The 23,687-nt window shown below is 48.6% G+C and overlaps 1 protein-coding gene across 1 annotated transcript in view; it reads right to left on the minus strand.

Moving 5' to 3' along the window:
* The window catches only part of MCTP1 (multiple C2 and transmembrane domain containing 1), a 748,272-nt gene that overhangs the window by 418,118 nt on the left and 306,467 nt on the right, over window positions 1-23,687 (minus strand). Inside the window, exons 5-6 of the mRNA XM_066603001.1 lie at window positions 5,702-5,781; window positions 3,240-3,351 (exon numbers count right to left, since the gene is read on the minus strand). Coding sequence (XP_066459098.1) covers window positions 3,240-3,351; window positions 5,702-5,781 — 192 coding nt within the window. The remainder of the gene's footprint in view (window positions 1-3,239; window positions 3,352-5,701; window positions 5,782-23,687) is intronic.

Consider the following 23,687-nt stretch of genomic DNA (forward strand, 5'->3'; position numbering starts at 1 on the left):
GTGCTGTGCAAGAAGCATGACACAAAGACTTTTTGCTTTACCATTATTATTAGCCCCAATGGTCTTTAAAATAATCTACAGAGCATAACTAAACGGGGGTGCCTAGACGAGCGTATAAAGACACGTCCATAATACGGATCTGTAATATGAATGTGTTTCATAAGACATTACATTCCTATTAGAGATGAGCGAACACGTTCGGCCCCGCCCCTTTTTCGCCCGAACACCGAACTTTGCGAACACCTCGGTGTTCGGGCGAAAAAGTTCGGGGGCCGCCGTGGCAGCGCGGGGGGGTGCGGCGGGGAGCGGGGGGGAGAGGGAGAGAGAGAGGGCTCCCCCCTGTTCCCCGCTACTGCCGCCCGCGCCGCCGCGCATCTCCCCGCCCCCCGGCGGCACCCGGACACTTACGCGCGAACACTCCAGTGTTCGCTAAAGCCGGTGTCCGGGTGCGGATGTGTCCGTTACGGACACGTTCGCTCATCTCTAATTCCTATGTCATCAATTTTTAATCCGGATTTACCTTTGTATTTTTAATATTTTCTAATGTACAAATACTGATCTGAATTTGCCTAATAGAAAATAATACAACTACAAAGGCAACTACGCCAGAAATAAAGCAAGTTGCGTTTTTGAAAAATGGCCGTAAAAATCAAGGCCATGTGATTAGCCCTATAGATTTATATGAGCTTCGTATTACAGTCCCCTCAACGCGGACCTAATAAGGAGCAAAAACACAATGGGCTAAAAGCGGCCTTAAAAGGGATTGTGTCTTTAATGACATTTATCCCCTATCCATTTGATAAATGTCAGATTGCTGTGAGTCCGATCACTGGGACCACCAGCAATCCCAAGATCTGTGTGGCCTGAATCCTCCATGAGAATGGAGCAATGGTGTTAATGCATGGCCGCCATCCCATTAACGTCTATGCGACAGCAGGAGATCGATGCACTCGGCAATCTTCCTCCACCCCGTAGAAGTAAATGCAGCAATGGTTATGCATGCACATGACCACTTCATTCTCATAGAGGATTCAGTGTGCACAGATCTTGGGATCATTGGGACCCCCAGTGTTAGACCAACAGTGATATGACATTTATTCCCTATTCAGTGGATAGGGGATAAATATCATAGTGGGAAAACTCCTTTAAGTGCCACAGGTTCAGATGCCCTAATGAGTGCAGTCACAAATGTCTTTGGAGTGCTACTTACAGATGTCTCCTAATAACCCAGCCACAAACCTTCCCCAAAGTGATACCTCAGGCATCTTTAAAAGCACCAGCCACAGAGGTACTCACAGTGCATCAGCAACAGATGTCTCTATAAGAGCCCAGTATATTCTTACCTCTTACACTGGGGATCTATCTACGACTGATGTTAGACTACTGTGTCCACACAACAGGCACAGAGATTGTCATCAGGACCAACCTCACTTACAGTGAAGGGATCAGGTAGCTACCTATGACTTGTAAGTCACTGCTGCCTCCGTAGATTTTCTAAAGGTACAATTGTAACATTGCCATACTTGAAAGATGGCATACTACATTAGTATTGCAAACCGCCAGGCGCCACTTCAGATCACTACACTAATTGCAGCGCGCGGCTGCCGCCATACAGTTTGAATGACGGCTGCACTACCCAAATACAGTAGCCATACTGAGCCACTACTCATCAAAGCAATAACCCACTAATGCGAGGTGCAGTAGTGGTGTTATATCAGTATGTAATCAATCCTTAAGGTATGTTTGCACTAGAGATGAGCGAGCATACTCGATAAGGCAAACTACTCGAGCGAGTAGTGCCTTATTCGAGTACCTGCCCGCTCGTCTCTAAAGATTTGGCTGCCGGCGCGGGTGACAGGTGAGTTGCGGCGGTGAGCAGGTGGAGCTGGGGGGGTGAGAGGGAGATCTCCCCTCCGTTCCTCCCCGCTCTCCCGCCGCCGCTCCCCACCACCTGCCGGCAGCCAAATCTTTAGAGACGAGCGGGCAGGTACTCGAATAAGGCAGTACTCGCTCGAGTAGTTTGCCTTATCGAGTATGCTCGCTCATCTCTAGTTTGCACATTTAGAATCTGTATCAGATTTCAATGGAAATCTATAGCAGAAATCTGTGCTTTTAAGCATGGATTTCTGCAGCTGATTTGCATTACAGCTGCCACAAACCGACATGCAGGTTATCCTCATTCAATGGGCTAATATGCATGCAGAAATACTCCAGCGCGAAATGTGTATCAAGACATGATGTGCATTTTTTCCTACAATGCGGAATTTGAAATCTGCAAGTGGAAAAATCCACATGGAAGGAAAAGTTAATATGGATGTGTTGTGGAATCAGCGTGTATCCCACATCAAATCAGCAGCAAATGCTTCCATATGAACAGGGTCAAAGACATACAAGCGAGGCATTAACATGGTGTCTTTACTTGTGTCTAGCAAAACGATGGGTAACAAAATAATAGCTCCACCCTATGCAGGTATTAGTTCACTTTAATAATAGGCAATAATAAGTTATTGTGTTATACAGGGTGTAGTCAAAAAGGAACACGGATTTCAATTCTGTGTTGTGGCCCTGTAAGAGATAGAGAGTAGAACCCAATTGTACAGTTGAGGAGTAGCATGTGAGAAGCAGAAATTGGTTTTCCACATCTCTCTAAGTCCCGTAGGACCGCTGCTATGACTGAAGTAAGGAGAGCGTACTCAAAGTGGCCTCCTACTGCTACGATACTGGCATGGAGTCGTCGTTGGACCTGTGTTCATTACAGGGACTCTCAATGCTGATTGGTACCTGAATCTCCTGTAGACAATGGTGGATGACTTCCTGCATCATCTGCCCCTATCACAGCAGAGGGAAGCCACTTTGTGTACGCTTTCCTTACTTCAATCATAGCAGCGGCCAAATAGGATCTAGAGAGACACTCCTCTACTACACAATCGGGTTTTACTCTACTTTTTTTATAGGGGCCACAACACAAAATTGCAATCCATGTTCTGGGACCCCAGGAGCCCATGCACCATAGCATCGTGTATCGCATCCATGTCTTTCCATCCAAGTACACAATTGCCCCTTCAATATAGGACACCAGTATTGAGATATAGTGTTGGATCCGTCTTTTTGCTACACCCTGTATATACCATTCTGGCAATGAATATTACAACATTTGATACATCCACAGTATTGTTACCAAAACTAAGCCCGCACATCTATTTTTTGCTAGGGATTATTTTTACTATGAAGTGACTCACCGTCTCCACATAGACTTTGTCTTTCTGAGACAGAATGACGGATAAATATATCGTTCCCAGAACATGCTCAGGATGCTGTGGATCCTTTAGATTTAATGCAACATCTCTTGCACTGAAATAACAAAGTAAGAAGATTAATGGAATGAAGATTGTCAGTAATCACAAATGTAATGATTAGCACTACAGTACGGTAGATGGCTAATGGATTCGCTATACCTTATTATTATATCTTGTTCCATATTATGATAAATTCTATTTTGACATAAACATATTATTCTTATATTGTGCACTGCATGTCAAGCCGTGGAACAGCAACATAAACTAATATAATTTGTCTTGACAGATATCAACCTGTATCTTATAATTGATAGGAATAGTGCATAGAAACTGGATGCGTACATATATAAATTTAGCCAGTTTTGTCAGCATCTACATCAGCAATACTCAGTTGACATATCTGCTTATATTCTCATACAGGAGGTTACTTCTTAATTCAGTATATATGTGTATCCAAAGAAAGATATGGATGGATGGATGGATGGATAGATGGATAGATGGATAGATAGATAGAATACTCTCATAATAAAACGCCCCCCAGGAGACAACTTCTAGAAGAGGAAACCCCTGGTAAAAGGAACCTGCTACCTGCCTAAAATGTGAGATGACAGGGAGATGGGTGCTGTATTTTTCATACTCACCTGCCCCCTGAGTAATTAATATGACCCCTCTGTGCCCTCTGATTGATTTATAGGTCTCATTGTGCCCCAGAGCAAATAGTTTGGCCCCATTGTGTCCCAGCAACAAAATAAAATAAACTCATTTACTTCCATCTCACTCCTATGGCGTCTTCCATCTTCCGCTTTGGCGCAGTTCACACTATGACATCATCACACCACTTGCATGATACAGGAGAAGCAGGTTGGCAAAGCTCAAAGTAGTTGGCTTCCCGCAGTGCGGCTGTCATAGTGAACTGTATGTGTGTTTTTAAGATGCAGATACAATAAAGTTCAAAAAACAATGACTGTATTGATTCTACCCTTGAATTGGGCCCCCAGGTGCAGTGGCCCCCGGCTCCTGCTCTGGTTTGCTGTGTGCTGATGCCGGCCCAGAAAACAGAGCAGATAGGAGAAAAAGAGAACCGTGTAACTGTAAGGGGGATGATTATAAAGCTGGGTTCATGAAGCAACTGTCTTAAAGTACTCCCCATGATGATATTTGCAGTGTTATTTATGTTATCGATAATGATGGTTGCTGTATCAAGATTCTTTGTATGATTTTGACCCCTAGTGGTGTTGCATATAAATTATTTTCTTATTAGGTTTCTATATAGTGTGAACAATCTGCTCTGTCATTGGCTGTGGTGGGTCATGAGAGGTGGGACATCATTGGAGGTTATTTCGCTCACTAGCGACATAGCTTCTACTCTAGTAAGAGCCCATGCCAGGATGAGCTGAAAGTGACATGTGACTACCAGTTGGGTGCTGTCTCAGGCCCTTCGGCATAGCCTTCAGCTGGTTCATATCCAGCCTTAAGAGAGAAGCCATGAAGGATGCAGCAGAGAGTTTCCAAGTTCTGGGGAATCCCTGTACCATTAAGATCGATGGGTTTTGGTGTCTCCAATTATTTGTAGACCCACCACTGTCATGTGCGACTCAGCACCCCACCTCGATACTGGAAGTGCTGAGTCGCACTAAAGGACTTTGCAGAGACACTTGTGAGTTATTCATTAGTAGTATCGGTTAACTAGGCAACCGCAGACTTGAACCACAGAGACTGATGTTCCTCGTTATAGAGGGTAAAGCACAGAATGGTAAAATTGTTAACAGATTATTTGTTAAACTGTTTGCAATGGTTTAAGAACCTGTACCCCTGATAACTTGGAAGCTGTTTGTTAATTCCTGCCTTGTGGTTCAGCTGAATAAATCATTCAAGCCTGGCCCTACATCTGTTATGCGCCAAAAGCCCCTGCCCGTCTTGCTGCAGGCATGTTGCTGGGTCTATATGGGTCAGTGTCCAATACCTGGAACGTGAACCCAAATCCCAACCCCTGGAAGAAAAGGAGCCCCTCTCAACTGTTGGTGGTACCCATAGGCACTCAGGCAAAGGCGCAAGTTCGAATCTCATGGAGGGCCAGAAAACCACCAAGGGGTCCCTCCTTTCATAACTGTGACTAATCAGCTGAACAGTTTTTTCTATCTGGCAGGGTGTTTCATGAGGGGGAACTCAGAGTCTGCACAGGGGCACATTTTTTATCTGGGTAAGCGCAGTTTTGAAGCTGTATAAAAAAGTATAATGGTGCCTGTAGCTGGACAGACATCTGCCTGGGATGATTTAGTGATCCTGCACTGAGCAGGGGGTTGGAGCCCATGCAACTCTACCGTTCTAGGACTACTGATTTCTACTTAAACCTCCAGGAGAGAAGAAGATTGTCCAATAACAAAATAGAAAATTTAGTTTTTTACCTTTGTAGTTCCAGTGTTGTAAGCTCAAGAAATGCAGAACCCATGAAATCATCTTGAAGTCCAAAGTCATAATCAAATACCTGAGTAAAATCAACAATAACTGTTTAGTAGTGGCCATGAGAAGGACGGAGGGAAGATTCATAAATCAAATTTTACAGGGTGCGTTCTGTCGCAATTAAAAGAAAAACAGAAATAACTTTGCAAATAATCTTCATTACAAAATTTCTTACTGTTTCATGTATACAGTTGTTATATAGTGTCTCCATGGTTACAGACTACAAAACTCCGTGTAGTCTAGTCCTGGAAGCATGCTCCTTTTTTCTGTCCCCTAATTCTTGTTTTTAGGAGTCAAAAATGTAATAACTGTGATAAACCTGTTACTACTTTGCTATATTGACAAGAAAGTTTAGTTTTTCCAACAAAATCATGAGACGTATTAGTGAGAAGAACAATGGGGGGGGGGGGGGGGGGGCGGGATGTAAGGATTTTCTCACGCTAAGGATTTTTTAAAATTAATATTTCAATTAAAGGGATAATCCTGCTGGGACCTCCATAAACTATGAGAATGGATGTCCAGGTGTCCCCATATGATTGGTCATACATGTGTGCTACCAAGGTGGTCAAGTACAAAGGCTCGGCTATCTCCCAGAGGAGATGAATGCAGAGGCATAGTGGGTCTTTTTCTGTTGTACTATGTATAGATTGAACAGGAGAAAATCATGGCATACTTTATATGACTCAAAGGGCATTTCTCCTAGAGTGTATTGGGTCTACTAGCACCTGCACAGCAGCACACAGAGGATGTATGGCTAGATATACTAATATATTAATATTCCAACTACAAAAATAGCATAGTCCAGGAAAGGATAAAGGCTACCATGGGTCCTGGCCTGTTTGGGCCCCCTCCTCCATCCGAGATTTTTAATGTGAATTGCCACACATGAGTATAATTACATATGTACAGTATACGAGTTACAATCAAAATTATTCAACACCACTGCAAATTAGGTTTATTTGTAGAGATGAGCGAACGTACTCGTCCGAGCTTGATATTCGTGCGAATATTAGGGTGTTCGGGATGCTCGTTACTCGTAACGAGTACCACGCGGTGTTCCGGTTACTTTCAGTTTCCTCTCTGAGACGTTAGCGCGCTTTTCTGGCCAATTGAAAGACAGGGAAGGCATTACAACTTCCCCCTGTGACGTTCAAGCCCTATACCACCCCCCTGCTGTGAGTGGCTGGGGCGATCAGATGTCACCCGAGTATAAAAGTCGGCCCCTCCCGCGGCTCGCCACACATGCCTTGTGAGTTAGCTGAGGGACAGTGGTATCGTGCTGGAGCTGCTGTAGGGAGAGCGTTAGGAGTTCGTGTAGGCTTCAAGAACCCCAACGGTCCTTCTCAGGGCCACATCTAATAGTGTGCAGTACTGTGTTAGCACTGTATTTTTTTTTTTTTTTTCAAAATTGGATCTGCAGAGCATTGCGCCCTGCAATAGGGACAGAAGTGGTGGTTAGGCAGGGAGAGTGTTAGCAGTGAGTGTAGGCTTCAAGAACCCCAACGGTCCTTTCTAGGGCCACATCTATCCGTGTGCAGTACTGTCCAGGCTGCTGTTAGCAGTGTTGCATATTTTTTTTTCTTTCTCAAAACCGGCTGTGCAGACCATTGCACCCGGCATTAATACTACAGGGATAGAATTGTGTAGGCAGGGCCAGAAGACATACATTATTCATTGAATAGACGCAGTGTGGCTTGTCCTTTGAAAAACAAGGGAAAAAATTGTATTTCGCCTGCCTCTGACAGTCCTCAGGGCTCTGGGTACGTGTGTGCTGCGTGCAGAATGTTAAAAAAAAAATCAGACGCAGCCAGCTACGTTTTACTGCAGGCTTGCGCCAATTTTTTTCCTGCATGGGAAATCCCTGATCTGCTGGAGCCAATAACTTTGCATCACTGCAGTTCTCTGACACATTTGCAGGGCCACAACACAGTTATTAAACTTAGTAGTATTCATTGAATACACGCAGTGTGGCTTGTCCTTTGAAAAACAAGGGAAAAAAATTGTATTTTGGCTGCAGGCTTGCGCCACTTTCTTTCCTGCCTGGGAAATCAAATCACTGGTAATACACCATGCTGAGGGGTAGGGGAAGGCCTATAGGACGTGGACGCGGGCGAGGACGCGGAGGCCCAAGTCAGGGTGTGGGCACAGGCCGACCAAGTGTGGTGGCCAGGGGTAGAGGCAGGGCCAGACCGAATAATCCACCAACTGTTTCCCAAAGCGCCCCCTCGCGCCATGCCACCCTGCACAGGTCAAGGTGCTCTACGGTGTGGCAGTTTTTCACAGAGACGCCTGACGACCGACGAACAGTGGTGTGCAACCTTTGTCGCGCCAAGATCAGCTGGGGAGGCACCACCAACAGCATGCGCAGGCATATGATGGCCAAGCACCCCACAAGGTGGGATGATGCCCGTTCACCGCCTCCGGTTTGCACCACTGCCTCTCCCCCTGTGCCCCAACCTGCCACTGAGATCCAACCCCCCTCTGAGGACACAGGCACTACCGTCTCCTGGCCTGCACCCACACCCTCACCTCCGCTGTCCTCGGCCCCATCCAGCAATGTCTCTCAGCGTAGCGTCCAGACGTCGCTAGCGCCACAGTTTGAGCGCAAGCGCAAGTACGACGCCACGCACCCGCACGCTCAAGCGTTAAACGTGCACATTGCAAAATTGATCAGCCTAGAGATGCTGCCGTATAGGCTTGTGGAAACGGAGGCTTTCAAAAGCATGATGGCGGCGGCGGCCCCGCGCTACTCAGTTCCCAGTCGCCACTACTTTTCCCGATGTGCCGTCCCAGGTCTGCACGACCACGTCTCCCGCAACATTGTACGCGCCCTCACCAACGCGGTTACTGCCAAGGTCCACTTAACAACAGACACGTGGACAAGCACAGGCGGGCAGGGCCACTATATCTCCCTGACAGCACATTGGGTGAATTTAGTGGAGGCTGGGACAGAGTCAGAGCCTGGGACCGCTCACGTCCTACCCACCCCCAGAATTGCGGGCCACAGCTCGGTGGTGGTATCTGCGGCGGTGTATGCTTCCTCCACTAAAGCACCTTCCTCCTCCTCCTCCTCCAACGCAACCTCTGTCTCGCAATCAAGATGTGTCAGCAGCACGTCGCCAGCAGTCGGTGTAACGCGGCGTGGCAGCACAGCGGTGGGCAAGCGTCAGCAGGCCGTGCTGAAACTACTCAGCTTAGGAGAGAAGAGGCACACGGCCCACGAACTGCTGCAGGGTCTGACAGAGCAGACCGACCGCTGGCTTGCGCCGCTGAGCCTCCAACCGGGCATGGTCGTGTGTGACAACGGCCGTAAGCTGGTGGTGGCTCTGCAGCTCGGCAGCCTCACGCACGTGCCATGCCTGGCCCATGTGTTTAATTTGGTGGTTCAGCGCTTTCTGAAAAGCTACCCCCACTTGTCATACCTGCTCGGAAAGGTGCGCCAGCTCTGCGCACATTTCCGCAAATCCCACACGCACGCTGCCACCCTGCGGACACTGCAACATCGGTTTAATCTGCCAGTGCACCGACTGCTGTGCGACGTGCCCACACAGTGGAACTCTACGCTCCACATGTTGGCCAGACTCTATGAGCAGCGTAGAGCTATAGTGGAATACCAACTCCAACTTGCGCGGCGCAGTGTGAGTCAGCCTCCTCAATTATTTACAGAAGAGTGGCCCTGGTTGGCAGCCATCTGCCAGGTCCTTGGAAAATTTGAGGAGTCTACCCAGGTGGTGAGCGGCGATGCTGCAATCATTAGCATCACCATTCCTCTGCTATGCATCTTGAGGAGTTCCCTGCAAAGCATAAAGGCAGACTCTTTGCGCTCGGAAACAGAGCCGGGGGAAGACAGTATGTCGCTGGATAGTCAGAGCACCCTCCTGTCTATATCTCAGCGCGTTCAGGAGGAGGAGGAGGAGCATGAGGAGGATGAGGAGGAGGGGGAAGAGACAGCTTGGCCCACTGCTGACGGTACCCATGCTGCTTGCCTGTCATCCTTTCAGCGTGTATGGGCTGAGGAGGAGGAAGAGGAGGAGGATCCTGAAAGTGATCTTCCTAGTGAAGACAGCCATGTGTTGCGTACAGGTACCCTGGCACACATGGCTGACTTCATGTTAGGATGCCTTTCTCGTGACCCTCGCGTTACACGCATTCTGGCCACGACGGATTACTGGGTGTACACACTGCTCGACCCACGGTATAAGGAGAGCCTTTGCACTCTCATTCCCGAAGAGGAAAGGGGTTCGAGAATGATGCAATACCACAGAGCGCTGGTGGACAAACTGATGGTAAACTTCCCATCCAACAGCACTAGTGGCAGAAGGCGCAGTTCCGAGGGCCAGGTAGCAGGGGAGGCGCAGAGATCATGCAGCATGTACAGCGCAGGCAGGGGAACATTCTCCAAGGCCTTTGCCAGCTTTATGGCTCCCCAGCAAGACTGTGTCACCGCTCCCAAGTCACGGCTGAGTCGGCGGGAGCACTGTAAAAGGATGGTGAGGGAGTACATAGCCGATCGCACGACCGTCCTCCGTGACGCCTTTGCCCCCTACAACTACTGGGTGTCGAAGCTGGACACGTGGCCTGAACTCGCGCTGTATGCCCTGGAGGTGCTTGCTTGTCCTGCGGCTAGCGTCTTGTCAGAGAGTGTGTTTAGTGTGGCTGGGGGAATCATCACGGATAAGCATACCCACCTGTCAACCGACAGTGCCGACAGGCTTACACTCATCAAGATGAACAAAGCCTGGATTTCCCCAGACTTCTCTTCTGCACCAGCGGACAGCAGCGATACCTAAGCAATACGTATTATGCACCCGCGGATGGAAGCATCGTTCTCTCTCACCATCCAAAATGGGGACATTTCTGATTCATCAATCTGTGTATAATATTCATCCTCCTCCTCCTCCTGCTCCTCCTCCGGAAACCTCACGTAATCACGCCAAACGGGCAATTTTTCTTAGGGCCACAAGGCTCAGTCATATAATTTTTGTAAACAATTTTTATACGTTTCAATGCTCTTAAAAGCGTTGAAACTTTAACTTGAACCAATTTTTCGTTAAACTGGGCTGCCTCCAGGCCTAGTTACCACTTAAGCCACATTAACCAAAGCGATTAATAGGTTTCACCTGCCCTCTTGGTTGGGCATGGGCAATTTTTCTGAGGTACATTAGTACTGTTGGTACACTAATTTTTGTGGGCCCTCGCCTACAGTGTAATCCAATTAATTTTTTGCCCACCTGCATTACAGCTGACGTTACATCAGCTGTGTTAGGCACTGCAATGGGATATATTTATGTACCGCCGGTGGGTTCCAGGGAGCCACCCATGCTGTGGGTCCACAGGGAACTATAAATGCATTTGTTTCCACTTGTAAAGAACCCCAGTCTGACTGGGGCATGCAGTGTGGGCCGAAACCCACCTGCATTAAGCACGACATTACTACCTCAGCTGTGTTGGGCAATGCAATGGGATATTTCTATGTACCGCCGGTGGCTTCCTGGCACCCACCCATGCTGTGGGTCCACAGGGAATTATAAATGCATCTGTTTCCACTTGTAAAGAACCCCAGTCTGACTGGGGCATGCAGTGTGGGCCGAAGCCCACCTGCATTACGCACGACATTACTACCTCAGCTGTGTTGGGCAATGCAATGGGATATTTCTATGTACCGCCGGTGGCTTCCTGGCACCCACCCATGCTGTGGGTCCACAGGGAATTATAAATGCATCTGTTTCCACTTGTAAAGAACCCCAGTCTGACTGGGGCATGCAGTGTGGGCCGAAGCCCACCTGCATTAAGCACGACATTACTACCTCAGCCGTGTTGGGCAATGCAATGGGATATTTTTGTGTATCGCCGGTGGGTTACAGGGAGCCACCCATGCTGTCGGTCGACAGGGACTTCACAATAGGGAGTTGTACCTGCCTGTGTCTATGAATTAAAAAGCCCGGTCTGACTGGGGCATGCAGAGACACCTTGACAGAATGAATAGTGTGTGGCACATAGGTTCCCCATTGCTATGCCCACGTGTGCAGCTCCTGATGGCGGTGGCACAGGATTCTATTTCTCATTGCTTCTGTACAGCATTGTGGGCTATCGCCCCACCCCTTTTAAAGAGGGTCGCTGCCTAGCCGTGCCAACCCTCTGCAGTGTGTGCCTGCGGTTCCTCCTCATGGCAGACGCACTTATAAATAGACATGAGGGTGACATGAGGGCAGCTGAAGGCTGCGCAGGGACACTTTGGTGTGCGCTGTGGGGGGGAGGGGGGGGCGGTTGTAGCATGCAGCATGTAACCCAGGAGAAGTGGCAGCGGAGTGTCATCCAGGCAGTGATTGTGCTTTGTTGGAGGTAGTGTGGTGCTTAGCAAAGGTATGCCATGCTAATGAGGGCTTTTCAGAAGTAAAAGTTGTTGGGAGGGGGGGGGGCCACTCTTGCCGTTATTGTGGCTTAATAGTGGGACCTGGGAACTTGAGATGCAGCCCAACATGTAGCCCCTCGCCTGCCCTATCCGTTGCTGTGTCGTTCCCATCACTTTCTTGAATTGCCCAGATTTTCACACAAGGAAACCTTAGCGAGCATCGGCGAAATACAAAAATGCTCGGGTCGCCCATTGACTTCAATGGGGTTCGTTACTCGAAACAAACCCTCGAGCATCGCGAAAAGTTCATCCCGAGTAACGAGCACCCGAGCATTTTGGTGCTCGCTCATCTCTATTTATTTGCCAAATTTAGAACCTTTCACCTGTTTGCAAAAAACAATCAAACGAGCAATTCAAGTAGCTCAACACAACTAATATAATAAGAGGTTTCTGCAAATTGAACATAAAATCCCACTTTTATTGAATACTGCAGTCTCAAAATTATGCAATCCCCTGAATAGAATCCCTAATAGGAGCACATATGTACAAACAAGGTGTTGTCTCAAGCACACATGATATGGCTAATCAAGGGCTTCATTAGTTGTATCAGGCATGAAATAAAACACACTAAATACCTGGACTGGCTGGGGCTTTGCTGACTGTGAGGTTTGATTGCATGTTAGAAATATCCCTAGAATAAAGTCAAGAGAGTGGTGCAAAAACTTAAAGGGGTTGTCTCGCGAAAGCAAGTGGGGTTAAGTACTTCTGTATGGCCATATTAATGCACTTTGTAATATACATCGTGCATTAAATATGAGCCATACAGAAGTTATACACTTACCTCCTCCGCTGCTGGCGTCCCCGTCTCCACGGCGCTGACTAATGCTGTCTTCTCCTTCCATTAGACAGGCTTGCGCTGTCTGGTCTTCTGTTCTGTTGAATGGGGCCGCTCCAGCGTGCTCACGCCGGAGAGCTGGTCTGTGCATGCGCAGAAGACATGTGCGGCGCGAGCACGCCGGAGCGGCCCCATTCAACAGAACAGAAGACCGCACAGCGCAAGCGCGTCTAATCGAGGGAGAAGGCAGCTTCAGTCGGCGCCATGGAGACGGGGACGCCAGCAGCGGAGGGGGTAAGTGTATAACTTCTGTATGGCCAATATTTAATGCACAATGTATATTACAAAGTGCATTAATATGGTCATACAGAAGTGCTTAACCCCACTTGCTTTCGCGGGACAACCCCTTTAAGAAGAGATCGCTGCCTTGCACAGATAAGTAAATGGATGCAAAGAGATCCTACAGATACAGTCGGCTGCATAGGTCACAAGCTCAGGGTTAAGGGCACACTGGCTGCACTACCTGGACGTGGCAGAAAGCGGAAACTGTCACTGGCTGCCACCAGATTAGGAGGCAAACCCTCGAGAGACCGAAAAAGACCTGCAGCAAGATTTGTTGGCAGCAGGCACTGAGGTTTCTTTTTGTACAGTATTTATGCCCAAACATGATGTACACTTCTATTGACCCAAAAGCTCAAGGAAATTTGGCTCCAAATGCTGAAAACCATATAAATAAGTCACAGACATTTTGTGATTCTGTTCTGTGGAGCAATGAAAAAAACCTGAAACTTTTCAGGCCTATACAGTTCAGTGGTATGTCTGGAGGAGGAAGAATGAAGCATACGCTGAAAAAAACACCCTGCCTACTGTGAAGCATGGCGGTGGCTCGGTGATGCTTTAATTTCTCTGGCACTGAGCAGCAGTATGAGGACAACAAGATGGATTCAATCAAGTTGTCAGAACCGGCAACTCTCGGGGCCGCCGTGCCCGCACCACCGGTCCGGCCACCCGGGGTACAGGAGCACGGCGCAGAGGTACCCCAGTTCTTGTGATCTCCCCGGGCCGCTGTAAGACTGGTCGCCGCCGGGTTGCTAGGGAGGCAGCTGGTGCTTCTAGTCGCTTGACTACCAGGCTGGCTTCCCTGGTAACTGTCTGTGCAGTGAGACTGGGGGCGTGCCCCCAGCACCGCCCTGATTAGCCCTGCTGCTGTCAGGCTCCCCGCCCCAATCAGCTTCTGGGGCGGGAGCGCTGACAGCATTTAAATAGGTGTGTTTTCCTCTCAGGCCTTGCCAGTGTTAGTTTGGTCTTCCAGCTGCACCCGCGTATTCTTTTGACTCCTGTTTGTGACCCCGGCTTTCTTGACCTCTGCTTTTGGACCTTGACTACGTTTTTGCCTGACCCCCCTGTACTGCGTACCCTCCTGTTGCCGACCCGGATTGTCTGACCGCTCTACCGTTGTTTGTCTTCAGTGTCTGTTTGTCTCCCCGTGTCCCGCTTCCCTAGTGAGGGTAGGGACCGCCGCCCAGTTGTCGCCCTGGGGGTTAGCCCAGGGGGGCAAGTAGGCAGGGACAGGGGTTGCGGGATATATCAGGGACCCCCATATCCCGGACACTGTCCTGACAGTAACACTGGCCGAAGGTAGGTCAGACTCGTGCATCCGCCCGGCTACTTTGAATCCCTCGATGGAGGCCGTGGCTGCGTTAGCGAACCAGGTCCAGGTCCTTACTAACCTTGTCCAGGACCTAACCGCCCGCATGCAGCTACAGGAACAAGTGGCGGCTGCAGGTCCCATGCAGCCTCCTTCCGCTCCCGGGACTATGTCAGAACCCCGAGCCACGCTGCCGGACTGCTTCTCTGGAGAGAGAGGTCAGTTCTTTGCATTTAGAGAGAGCTGCAAGCTCTACTTTGATCTCCGACCCCACTCCTCTGGTACTGAATATCAGAAAGTGGGAATTGTAATTACCCGCCTGAGGGGGGACCCCCAAAATTGGGCTTTCTCGCTACCAGCAGGCTCTCCAGCCCGACTATCCCTTGACGCCTTTTTTTCCGCCCTGGGTCAAATTTATGACGAACCCGACCGGGCGGGCTACGCAGTCTCCAAACTTCTGGCCCTGCGCCAGGGTTGTAAAATGGCGGAGGACTACTGTTCCCAATTCCGTCAACATTGTACGGAATCCGGGTGGAACGATGCCGCCCTAAAAGACTTATTTTTGACCGGTCTGTCTGAGGGTCTCAAGGACCTACTTGTGGCCCACCCAGAGCCTAGAACCCTGGAGCAAGCCATGACGCTTGCTATTCGGGCCGACCGACGTTTGAGGGGCCGACACGCCGCTCGGGCCACTCCACTCCCCACGCCCACTTCTTCTACTGACCTGACTCTCTCACTTCCCACCACCGAGCCCATGGAACTGGGAGCCATGAACCCCAAGCAGCGACGGGAATATCGCCTGAAGAAGAATCTTTGCTTCTACTGTGGGGAGCCGGGTCACCACATTGCCACCTGCACTAAGAAGCCACGGCAGGAAAACTCCCGCTCCTAGGCAGTTGTCGGGAGGACTGTCTAGGAGCTAAGGTACTCCCTGTGTTATCCAAAATGTTATTGCCTTGCACCCTAGAATTTCATGCTTTCCACCGTACTGGGCAAGCCTTTGTTGATTCTGGGGCTGCGGCGAATTTCGTTAACTTTAATTTCGTTGCTCAACTGTCCGGGGTTTTTTTACGTTTAGAGACCCCGATTCTGGTTTCAGGAGTGGACTCCACCCCATTGCAAGCAGGGGTGGTTCATCTGGTTACCCCTGAAGTAAGGTTTACGATAGGAGCCTTACACGTGGAAACCTGCACCTTTCTAGTGATGAGAGATTTGTCTGTGGACGTCGTCCTAGGCCTCCCCTGGCTCCGGGAGCACAACCCGGTAGTAAATTGGGACACGTTGGAACTGGTAAAGTGGGGTCCCCGCTGTGCTAACCACCTTTGTGCGGTGAAGGTGGGAATCTCCACCTGCGAGGGGACCCCCCTACCAGATTACCTCTCCGAGTTTTCTGACGTGTTCTCCAAACAATTATCTGAAGCTCTGCCCCCTCATAGGGAATGGGACTGTAAAATAGACTTGATTCCTGGGGCCAAACTTCCTAAGGGCCGCATTTATAACGTTACGGTTCCTGAGAGAGAATCCATGAGGGACTATATCCAGGACAGCCTGGCCAAGGGGCACATCCGGCCCTCAGAATCCCCGGTGGGTGCCGGGTTTTTCTTCGTTGAGAAGAAGGATGGGGGTCTCCGGCCCTGTATTGACTATAGAGAGCTAAACAAAATCACAGTCCGAAACCAGTATGCCCTTCCACTCATTCCTGACCTCCTCAACCAGGTCGCTGGTGCCCGATGGTTTTCTAAACTTGATCTCAGGGGAGCATACAACCTCATCCGCATTCGGGAGGGGGATGAGTGGAAAACCGCCTTCAATACGCCCCTCGGGCATTTTGAATACCTAGTTATGCCTTTTGGATTGTGTAACGCCCCCGCCATTTTTCAGGGGTACATGAACTCAGTGTTTCAGGATATCATGGGGGTGTTCGTGGTTGTATATCTAGACGACATTTTGATTTTTTCCTCCGACTTGCCAAGTCACCATACTCACGTTCAGACTGTACTAGCTCGACTCAGACATAACAAGCTGTTTGCTAAACTCGAGAAATGTGTGTTCGGGGTACAAAAGATATCATTTTTGGGGTATATCATCACGCCATGCGACTTCCAGATGGATCCTGAAAAGGTGAAAGCCATCACGGAGTGGGCCCAGCCAGGGTCGTTGAAAGCCCTTCAACGCTTCCTCGGCTTCGCCAACTACTATCGCAAATTCATCAAAGACTTCTCCGTGGTGGCTAAACCTCTAACGGACCTCACCAGAAAGGGGGCAGATGTGAGGACCTGGTCTTCTGAGGCTCTGAGGGCCTTCGATACCCTAAAGGCGGCGTTCTCTTCTGCACCTGTCCTAGTACAACCAGATCTGTCCAGCCCTTTTTTGGTGGAAGTAGATGCCTCTGAGTTTGGTGTGGGAGCGGTACTGTCCCAAGGTCCCTCCACTCTCACCAACCTTAGACCGTGTGCCTATTTTTCTAGGAAGTTTTCTTCCACCGAACGGAACTATGATATAGGCAACCGGGAATTGCTGGCGATTAAGTGGGCTTTCGAAGAGTGGAGGCATTTTTTGGAAGGAGCCCATCACCAGATCACGGTACTCACAGACCATAAAAACCTCACCTATCTAGATTCCGCTAAGAGGTTAAATGCTCGGCAAGCCCGCTGGGCCTTGTTCTTCTCTCGGTTCAATTTTGTTGTTACCTATAGACCGGGTTCTAAGAATGTCAAGGCTGATGCCCTGTCTAGGAGCTTTGGTTCTCCGGAACCTGCCGAGCCGGAGCCTGAGAGCATCCTCTCCCCTGGGGTGGTCCTCGCTGCTGTCTCCTCCGACCTTTCACCTCTCATTCACGCCGCTCAACAATCTGCTCCTGAAGCCCTTCCGGAAGGCAAATTATTTGTCCCATTGTCACTGAGATTGAAAGTGTTAGAGGAGACACACGCTTCTGTCCTAGCTGGACACCCCGGCATCAGGGGTACGCTGGAGTTAGTATCCAGACTCTATTGGTGGCCGCACATGGCCAAGGAGGTACGGGTATTTGTGTCCGCGTGCCCGGTTTGCGCAAGGGGGAAGAATCTCAGGAGACGTCCTGAGGGTCCTCTTCTTCCCTTGCCCATTCCGTCCAGGCCATGGTCCCATTTGTCCATGGATTTTATTACTGATCTGCCATCCTCGCTGGGGAATACGGTCATCTGGGTAATAGTAGACCGTTTCTCTAAAATGTCACATTTTGTTCCGCTTTGCAAGTTGCCTAACGCCAAACTTCTGTCTGAAATGTTCATCAAGGAGATTGTTCGGTTACATGGGATCCCCGAGGACATTGTGTCAGATAGAGGGGTTCAGTTCGTCGCTCGCTTCTGGCGAGCCTTCTGTAAAAATCTAAACGTAAATTTGTCCTTCTCCTCCGCTTTCCATCCCGAGAGTAACGGACAAACGGAACGAATGAACCAAGAACTCATCCAGTATCTGCGACTGTTTGTCTCTGATAACCAGTATCAGTGGGCCAACTACTTACCTCTCGCCGAATTTGCTATCAACAACCATGTTAACTCGTCGACCCAATTGTCACCTTTTTTTTGTAACTATGGGTTTCATCCCCGGTTCTCGCTTTCCACTCCTGTGGTCTCGAACAATCCGGCCGCCGACATATCCTCTGAGGAACTGTGCACAGTTTGGGCCCAGGTTCGTAAGAACCTTCAGGGTTCCCAAGAGAAACTGCGTAAATACGCAAATAAAAGATGTACCATCTCTGCACCTTTTGTAGTCGGGGAGCAAGTTTTGTTGTCTTCCAAGAATCTGAGACTCAAGGTTCCCTCCCTGAAACTTGCTCCTCGGTTCATTGGCCCATTTACTGTTTCTCAGGTCATCAACCCGGTGTCATATAAGTTGGCACTTCCTGACCCCTGGAAGGTCCACAAGGTTTTTCACAAAAGCTTACTTAAGAAGTATGTGACTCCAGTTCTACCCACCCAGAACCCGCCTCCTCCTTCTCTGGTACAGGGGGAACTGGAGTATGAAGTAGAAAGGCTGGTGGATGCCCGACGGGTTAGAGGTGTGCTGCAGTACCTGGTCCACTGGAGAGGATTTGGCCCTGAGGATAGGACGTGGGTCCCTGCCAGGGACGTTCATGCGCCACGCCTAGTCCAGGCATTCCACAGGGCTTTCCCGCTTAAGCCCGCACCTGGCCATGGGGGTCCGGTGTCCCCCCGTAGAAGGGGGGGTACTGTCAGAACCGGCAACTCTCGGGGCCGCCGTGCCCGCACCACCGGTCCGGCCACCCGGGGTACAGGAGCACGGCGCAGAGGTACCCCGGTTCTTGTGATCTCCCCGGGCCGCTGTAAGACTGGTCGCCGCCGGGTTGCTAGGGAGGCAGCTGGTGCTTCTAGTCGCTTGACTACCAGGCTGGCTTCCCTGGTAACTGTCTGTGCAGTGAGACTGGGGGCGTGCCCCCAGCACCGCCCTGATTAGCCCTGCTGCTGTCAGGCTCCCCGCCCCAATCAGCTTCTGGGGCGGGAGCGCTGACAGCATTTAAATAGGTGTGTTTTCCTCTCAGGCCTTGCCAGTGTTAGTTTGGTCTTCCAGCTGCACCCGCGTATTCTTTTGACTCCTGTTTGTGACCCCGGCTTTCTTGACCTCTGCTTTTGGACCTTGACTACGTTTTTGCCTGACCCCCCTGTACTGCGTACCCTCCTGTTGCCGACCCGGATTGTCTGACCGCTCTACCGTTGTTTGTCTTCAGTGTCTGTTTGTCTCCCCGTGTCCCGCTTCCCTAGTGAGGGTAGGGACCGCCGCCCAGTTGTCGCCCTGGGGGTTAGCCCAGGGGGGCAAGTAGGCAGGGACAGGGGTTGCGGGATATATCAGGGACCCCCATATCCCGGACACTGTCCTGACACAAGTATCAGCAAATCCTGGGAGAAAAGGTCGATCCTGCTGTGAGGAAGCTGAATCTTGGTCATCAGGGGACCTTCCAACAGGGCAATGATCCCAAGTATACCTCAAAGTTCATCAAGACTTTGTTTCAGAAGAAGTCCTGGAAGATTCTGAAGCAGCTGTTACAATAACCTGATTGAATCCCGTAGAGTATCTTTGGTGGTATGTGAAAAAAGCAGATGCAGCACACAAACCCAATAGTATTAGTGAACCTGAGGCCATTTTTATTGCATTTGCAGAATCCACAATTCCTACCCTCACGGCGGAGTGAATCGGGGAAAGTTCATGCCCATCAATGCCCGTGTATTGCTGCATATCGTCCACGTAGGTGACAATCATGGAATCTGAAATTCAAATCCGCCCATGTGAGCCTGGCCTTGGTTTTGAAGTTTACTTTGAATGTTACTTTGTTCTATAGGTCAGTACAATTACAACAATATCACATTTATACAGGTTTTCTTTTGCTGTACTACTTTTAAAAAATAAAATCTCTTCGGACAAAAACATTTGCTGCCGTCTTCTGACAGCCAGAACTTTTCTATTTTTCCGTCTACATGGTTGTGCGAGGACTCATTTTTTTAAGGACGTCCTACAGTTTCAATTGTTACCATTTTGGGCTACATATGAGTTTTTGATCGCCTTTTATTAAATTTTTTCTTAAAGACTGGTGAAAAAAAGCACAAATCTGGTATTGTGTATATATTTTTTCTGATAATGTTCACAGCTCGGGGTAAATAATGTATTCATTAAGACACATGTAATGTTTTGGTCCAGAGGACCTTTATCAAACTCTAATTGCTGTTGAAATGAAAAAATATTTATAGATGTATAGCATCAGGGGTGGATTGGCCATACAACCCACAGGGAAAGGTTATGCTCACCCCTGTCGCTCCAGACCTCTGTAGTTTACGCCCCCACTGTTCACCTGCTGAATTCCAGGTAAAGTGATCATGTGACATCATGATTGCTCTGCCTGGAACTCAGAGTGAACAAGGTGAGTGTCGGCACAGACCACAGAGGCTGGAAGCAAGAGGAGCAACGGAGGGGAGTAGAACTTTTTTTTTCTAACTATATATAACAGGCACTGCAACTGAGTAGAGGGGACTGGACCTATGAAGGGTAATGCTACTAAGTGGAGGGGCTTGGGCATTATTACTGAGTGGGATCCTGTATGGGGAATTATTACTGAGTAGGAGCCAGTGAGGGGCAATATTACTGAAAGGGACATGTATGGAGAATTATTATTGAGGAGGGGCCTATATTGAGCATTATTACCGAGTGCAGCCTGTGAAGGGCATTATTACTGTGCATATATATGGGGCACTGGCGTAACTATAGGGGATGCACCCGGGCCCAGGAGCCTTAGGCCTCATGTCCATGAGGAAATTTAGGCCCGCATAGATTCTCCATGCAGAATCCCGCAGCGGGTACCTCCTTTGACACAGACATGAGGCATCAAAATCAATTATTCTCACCTCTCCGGATGCTGCGGATCTCCCCTCCGTCACAGACGGGTCTTCTTTCTTTGGCCTGGCGGATGTGCTCGGTACGCCGGTAGCGTGCCGTGCACATTTTTATTTTTTCTTATGAACTCCTGCTTTCCCACGGTCTCGCACAAATACAGCTGTGGGTGTGCTGTGGGATCGGACTGCTTCCATAAGCTTTAACCCTTTCCAATCCAATTTGTATCCTGGTTTTCCTAGGGGGCTTACTCTTTTACTGCCTTTTACAACAGCGCTATATGCTGGCTAAAGCCAGTACTGCATGAGGTGACATGTTGGATAGGCCCCGACAGCAGAGACGCTGGCAATATACAGTAAGAGAACCCTGGCGGACGTCTTCCAACATCGGAGCTGTACAGCCTTAAATCATAATGTCTTAAGACGTCAGACAGTGGATTGGAAAGGGTTAATGGAAGCCGCGGGAGACCTGCACAAAATGGAGCATGCTGCGGGTTTTTTTCCCCGCACATGCGATCTGCGCGGCAGGGAAAACTGACATCTGCAGCTATTTAATTACCTGCGGGTGCCAATGATTCCCTATGGGCATGGATCACGCATGCGGGAAATCCCCATGGATTTGCTAACTCTATTTTGCCCGTGGACATTGGCCCTTAGAGGGCCTCTCTTCTTTATACAGGGAGCCCAGTACTATGAATAAAGCATTATAGCTGAGGGCCCTGTTACAAATTTTGCATTGGGGCCCAGGAGCTTCAAGTTACACATGGGGCATTATTATCAATAAAGGAAATGAGCCCCAAAAGGACCCTGAATGAATGGAATGATGGTTAGTGCCTATGCATGGAAGCACCTCTCTAGCAAAAAAAAAAAAAAAAGGTATGCCTATATAAACCTTTTTGCATACATAGTGTGGATAGAGCCTCTTGGTTTCATGCAGCATTTGTTCTGGGAGTTTTCTTACGCTGAACTTAGTTCGGAAGCTAAACATAGACAGCGCCTTACTCCAAATTGTAGGTTCCCTTTCTCTATATTAGTGGTAAGTGATTACAAAATATTCGGGTGACTCCCATTGAACTCAATGGGAGTAATAGTCAACTTCAATAATGTATGTGTGTGGCTCAGTTGCTAGCAATCTTGTGTTTCAGTGCTAGGGTTCTAGGTTCAAATCCTATCAAGCTCAACCTATGCTTCACTTTGAAAAACTCCAGACAGATGTTGCACTTGGTCAGATTTGAACCTACAACTTCAGCATTGCTAACAACTGAGTCAACACATCTGTGCGTTTTGTGCTAAAGGAGGAGAAAAAGAGGAAGAATAAACATAAAATGAACATGAAAACACCTCCAAACATGAAAACCACCTGCCATTGGACAGATTTTAACCTAGAACTCCAGCATGGCAATAGTGCTAATAACTGAGTCACCAGGCTTGTTCTTCCTTTGTTTTCTTATTTCTCCTTCTTCCTCTATTTTCTACCTCCTCCTCTAGTGGAGAAGAAGACTAAGAGGAAAGTGAAGGAGAAAAATAAAAGGAGAAAGAGTAGTAGAAGAATAAGTAGAGTAGAAGGAAAAAGAGAAAACTAAGAGGGAGATAAAGGAGAATAAGAAGATCTTCTATTCCTTTTTCTCCATCTCCAGAGAAGAATCAGCAGCTGCAGGACGTGTATAGAGGGAGTTCGTGGGGTAATCTCCCTCTATACAACGCGGGTGCCGGCTGTTTCTTACAGCCAACACCAGGTGGCAACAGCTACGATAAGTCATATGCCCTTTAAATGCCGCTAACAATTCTGACGGCGACATTTAAATCGCCCGAACAATGTTGGGGGGTCCTGTACGGCCCCCTGTGATGAGATTGAACGGCATGGCAGCCAGGGGCCTGATCGCAGTATAATGTAATGCTATGACATTATATCATACTGCAGGAGCAGGAGCGATCACAGCATCACAAGTTGTTGTCCCCTCTGGGGATAAAAAAAAAAGGTGAAAATAAGATCAATAAAGTTTTACTAAATATTAAAAAAAAGAAAGTACTAAAAGTAAAAAACAAACACCTTTTTGCAATAGTTATAATAAAGTAATATAAATAAAAACACAAATACATATTTGGTATCGCTGCATCCGTAAAAGTCCAATTTATCAAAATAATGCATGGTAAACGTCATCAGAAAAAAAAAACGCAAAGAATGCGCTTTTTGGTCACCCTGTCTCCAAGAAAAACCGCAATTAAAAGCGATCAAAAAGTCATGTATATTCCAAAATGATACCAACTCAAACTACAGGACTTCCCGCAAAAAATTAGCCCTTGCAAAAATATGTTGACTAGAGATGAGCGAGCCTACTCGCTAAGGCAAACTACTCGAGCGAGTAGTGCCTTATGCGAGTACCTGCCCGCTAGTCTCTAAAGATTCGTGTGCTGGCGGGGGAGAGCGGTGAGTTGCAGGAGTGAGCAGGGGGGAGAGAATGAGAGAGCGATCTCCCCCCCATTCCTCTCCGCTCTCACCCGCCGGCTCCCGAATCTTTAGAGACAAGCGGGCAGGTACTCGTATAAGGCATTACTTGCTCGACTAGTTTGCCTTAGCGAGTATGCTCGCTCATCTCTAATGTTGACGGAAAAATAAAAGTTATTGCGCGCAGAAGATGGCAGCACAAAATAATTTTTTAAAAATTAAATATCTTTGAAAAAAATACAAGTAGTACAGCAAAAAAAAAACAAAAAACTA

This window comes from Eleutherodactylus coqui, chromosome 5 (genome assembly GCF_035609145.1).
Source record: "Eleutherodactylus coqui strain aEleCoq1 chromosome 5, aEleCoq1.hap1, whole genome shotgun sequence".
Lineage (NCBI taxonomy): Eukaryota > Metazoa > Chordata > Amphibia > Anura > Eleutherodactylidae > Eleutherodactylus > Eleutherodactylus coqui.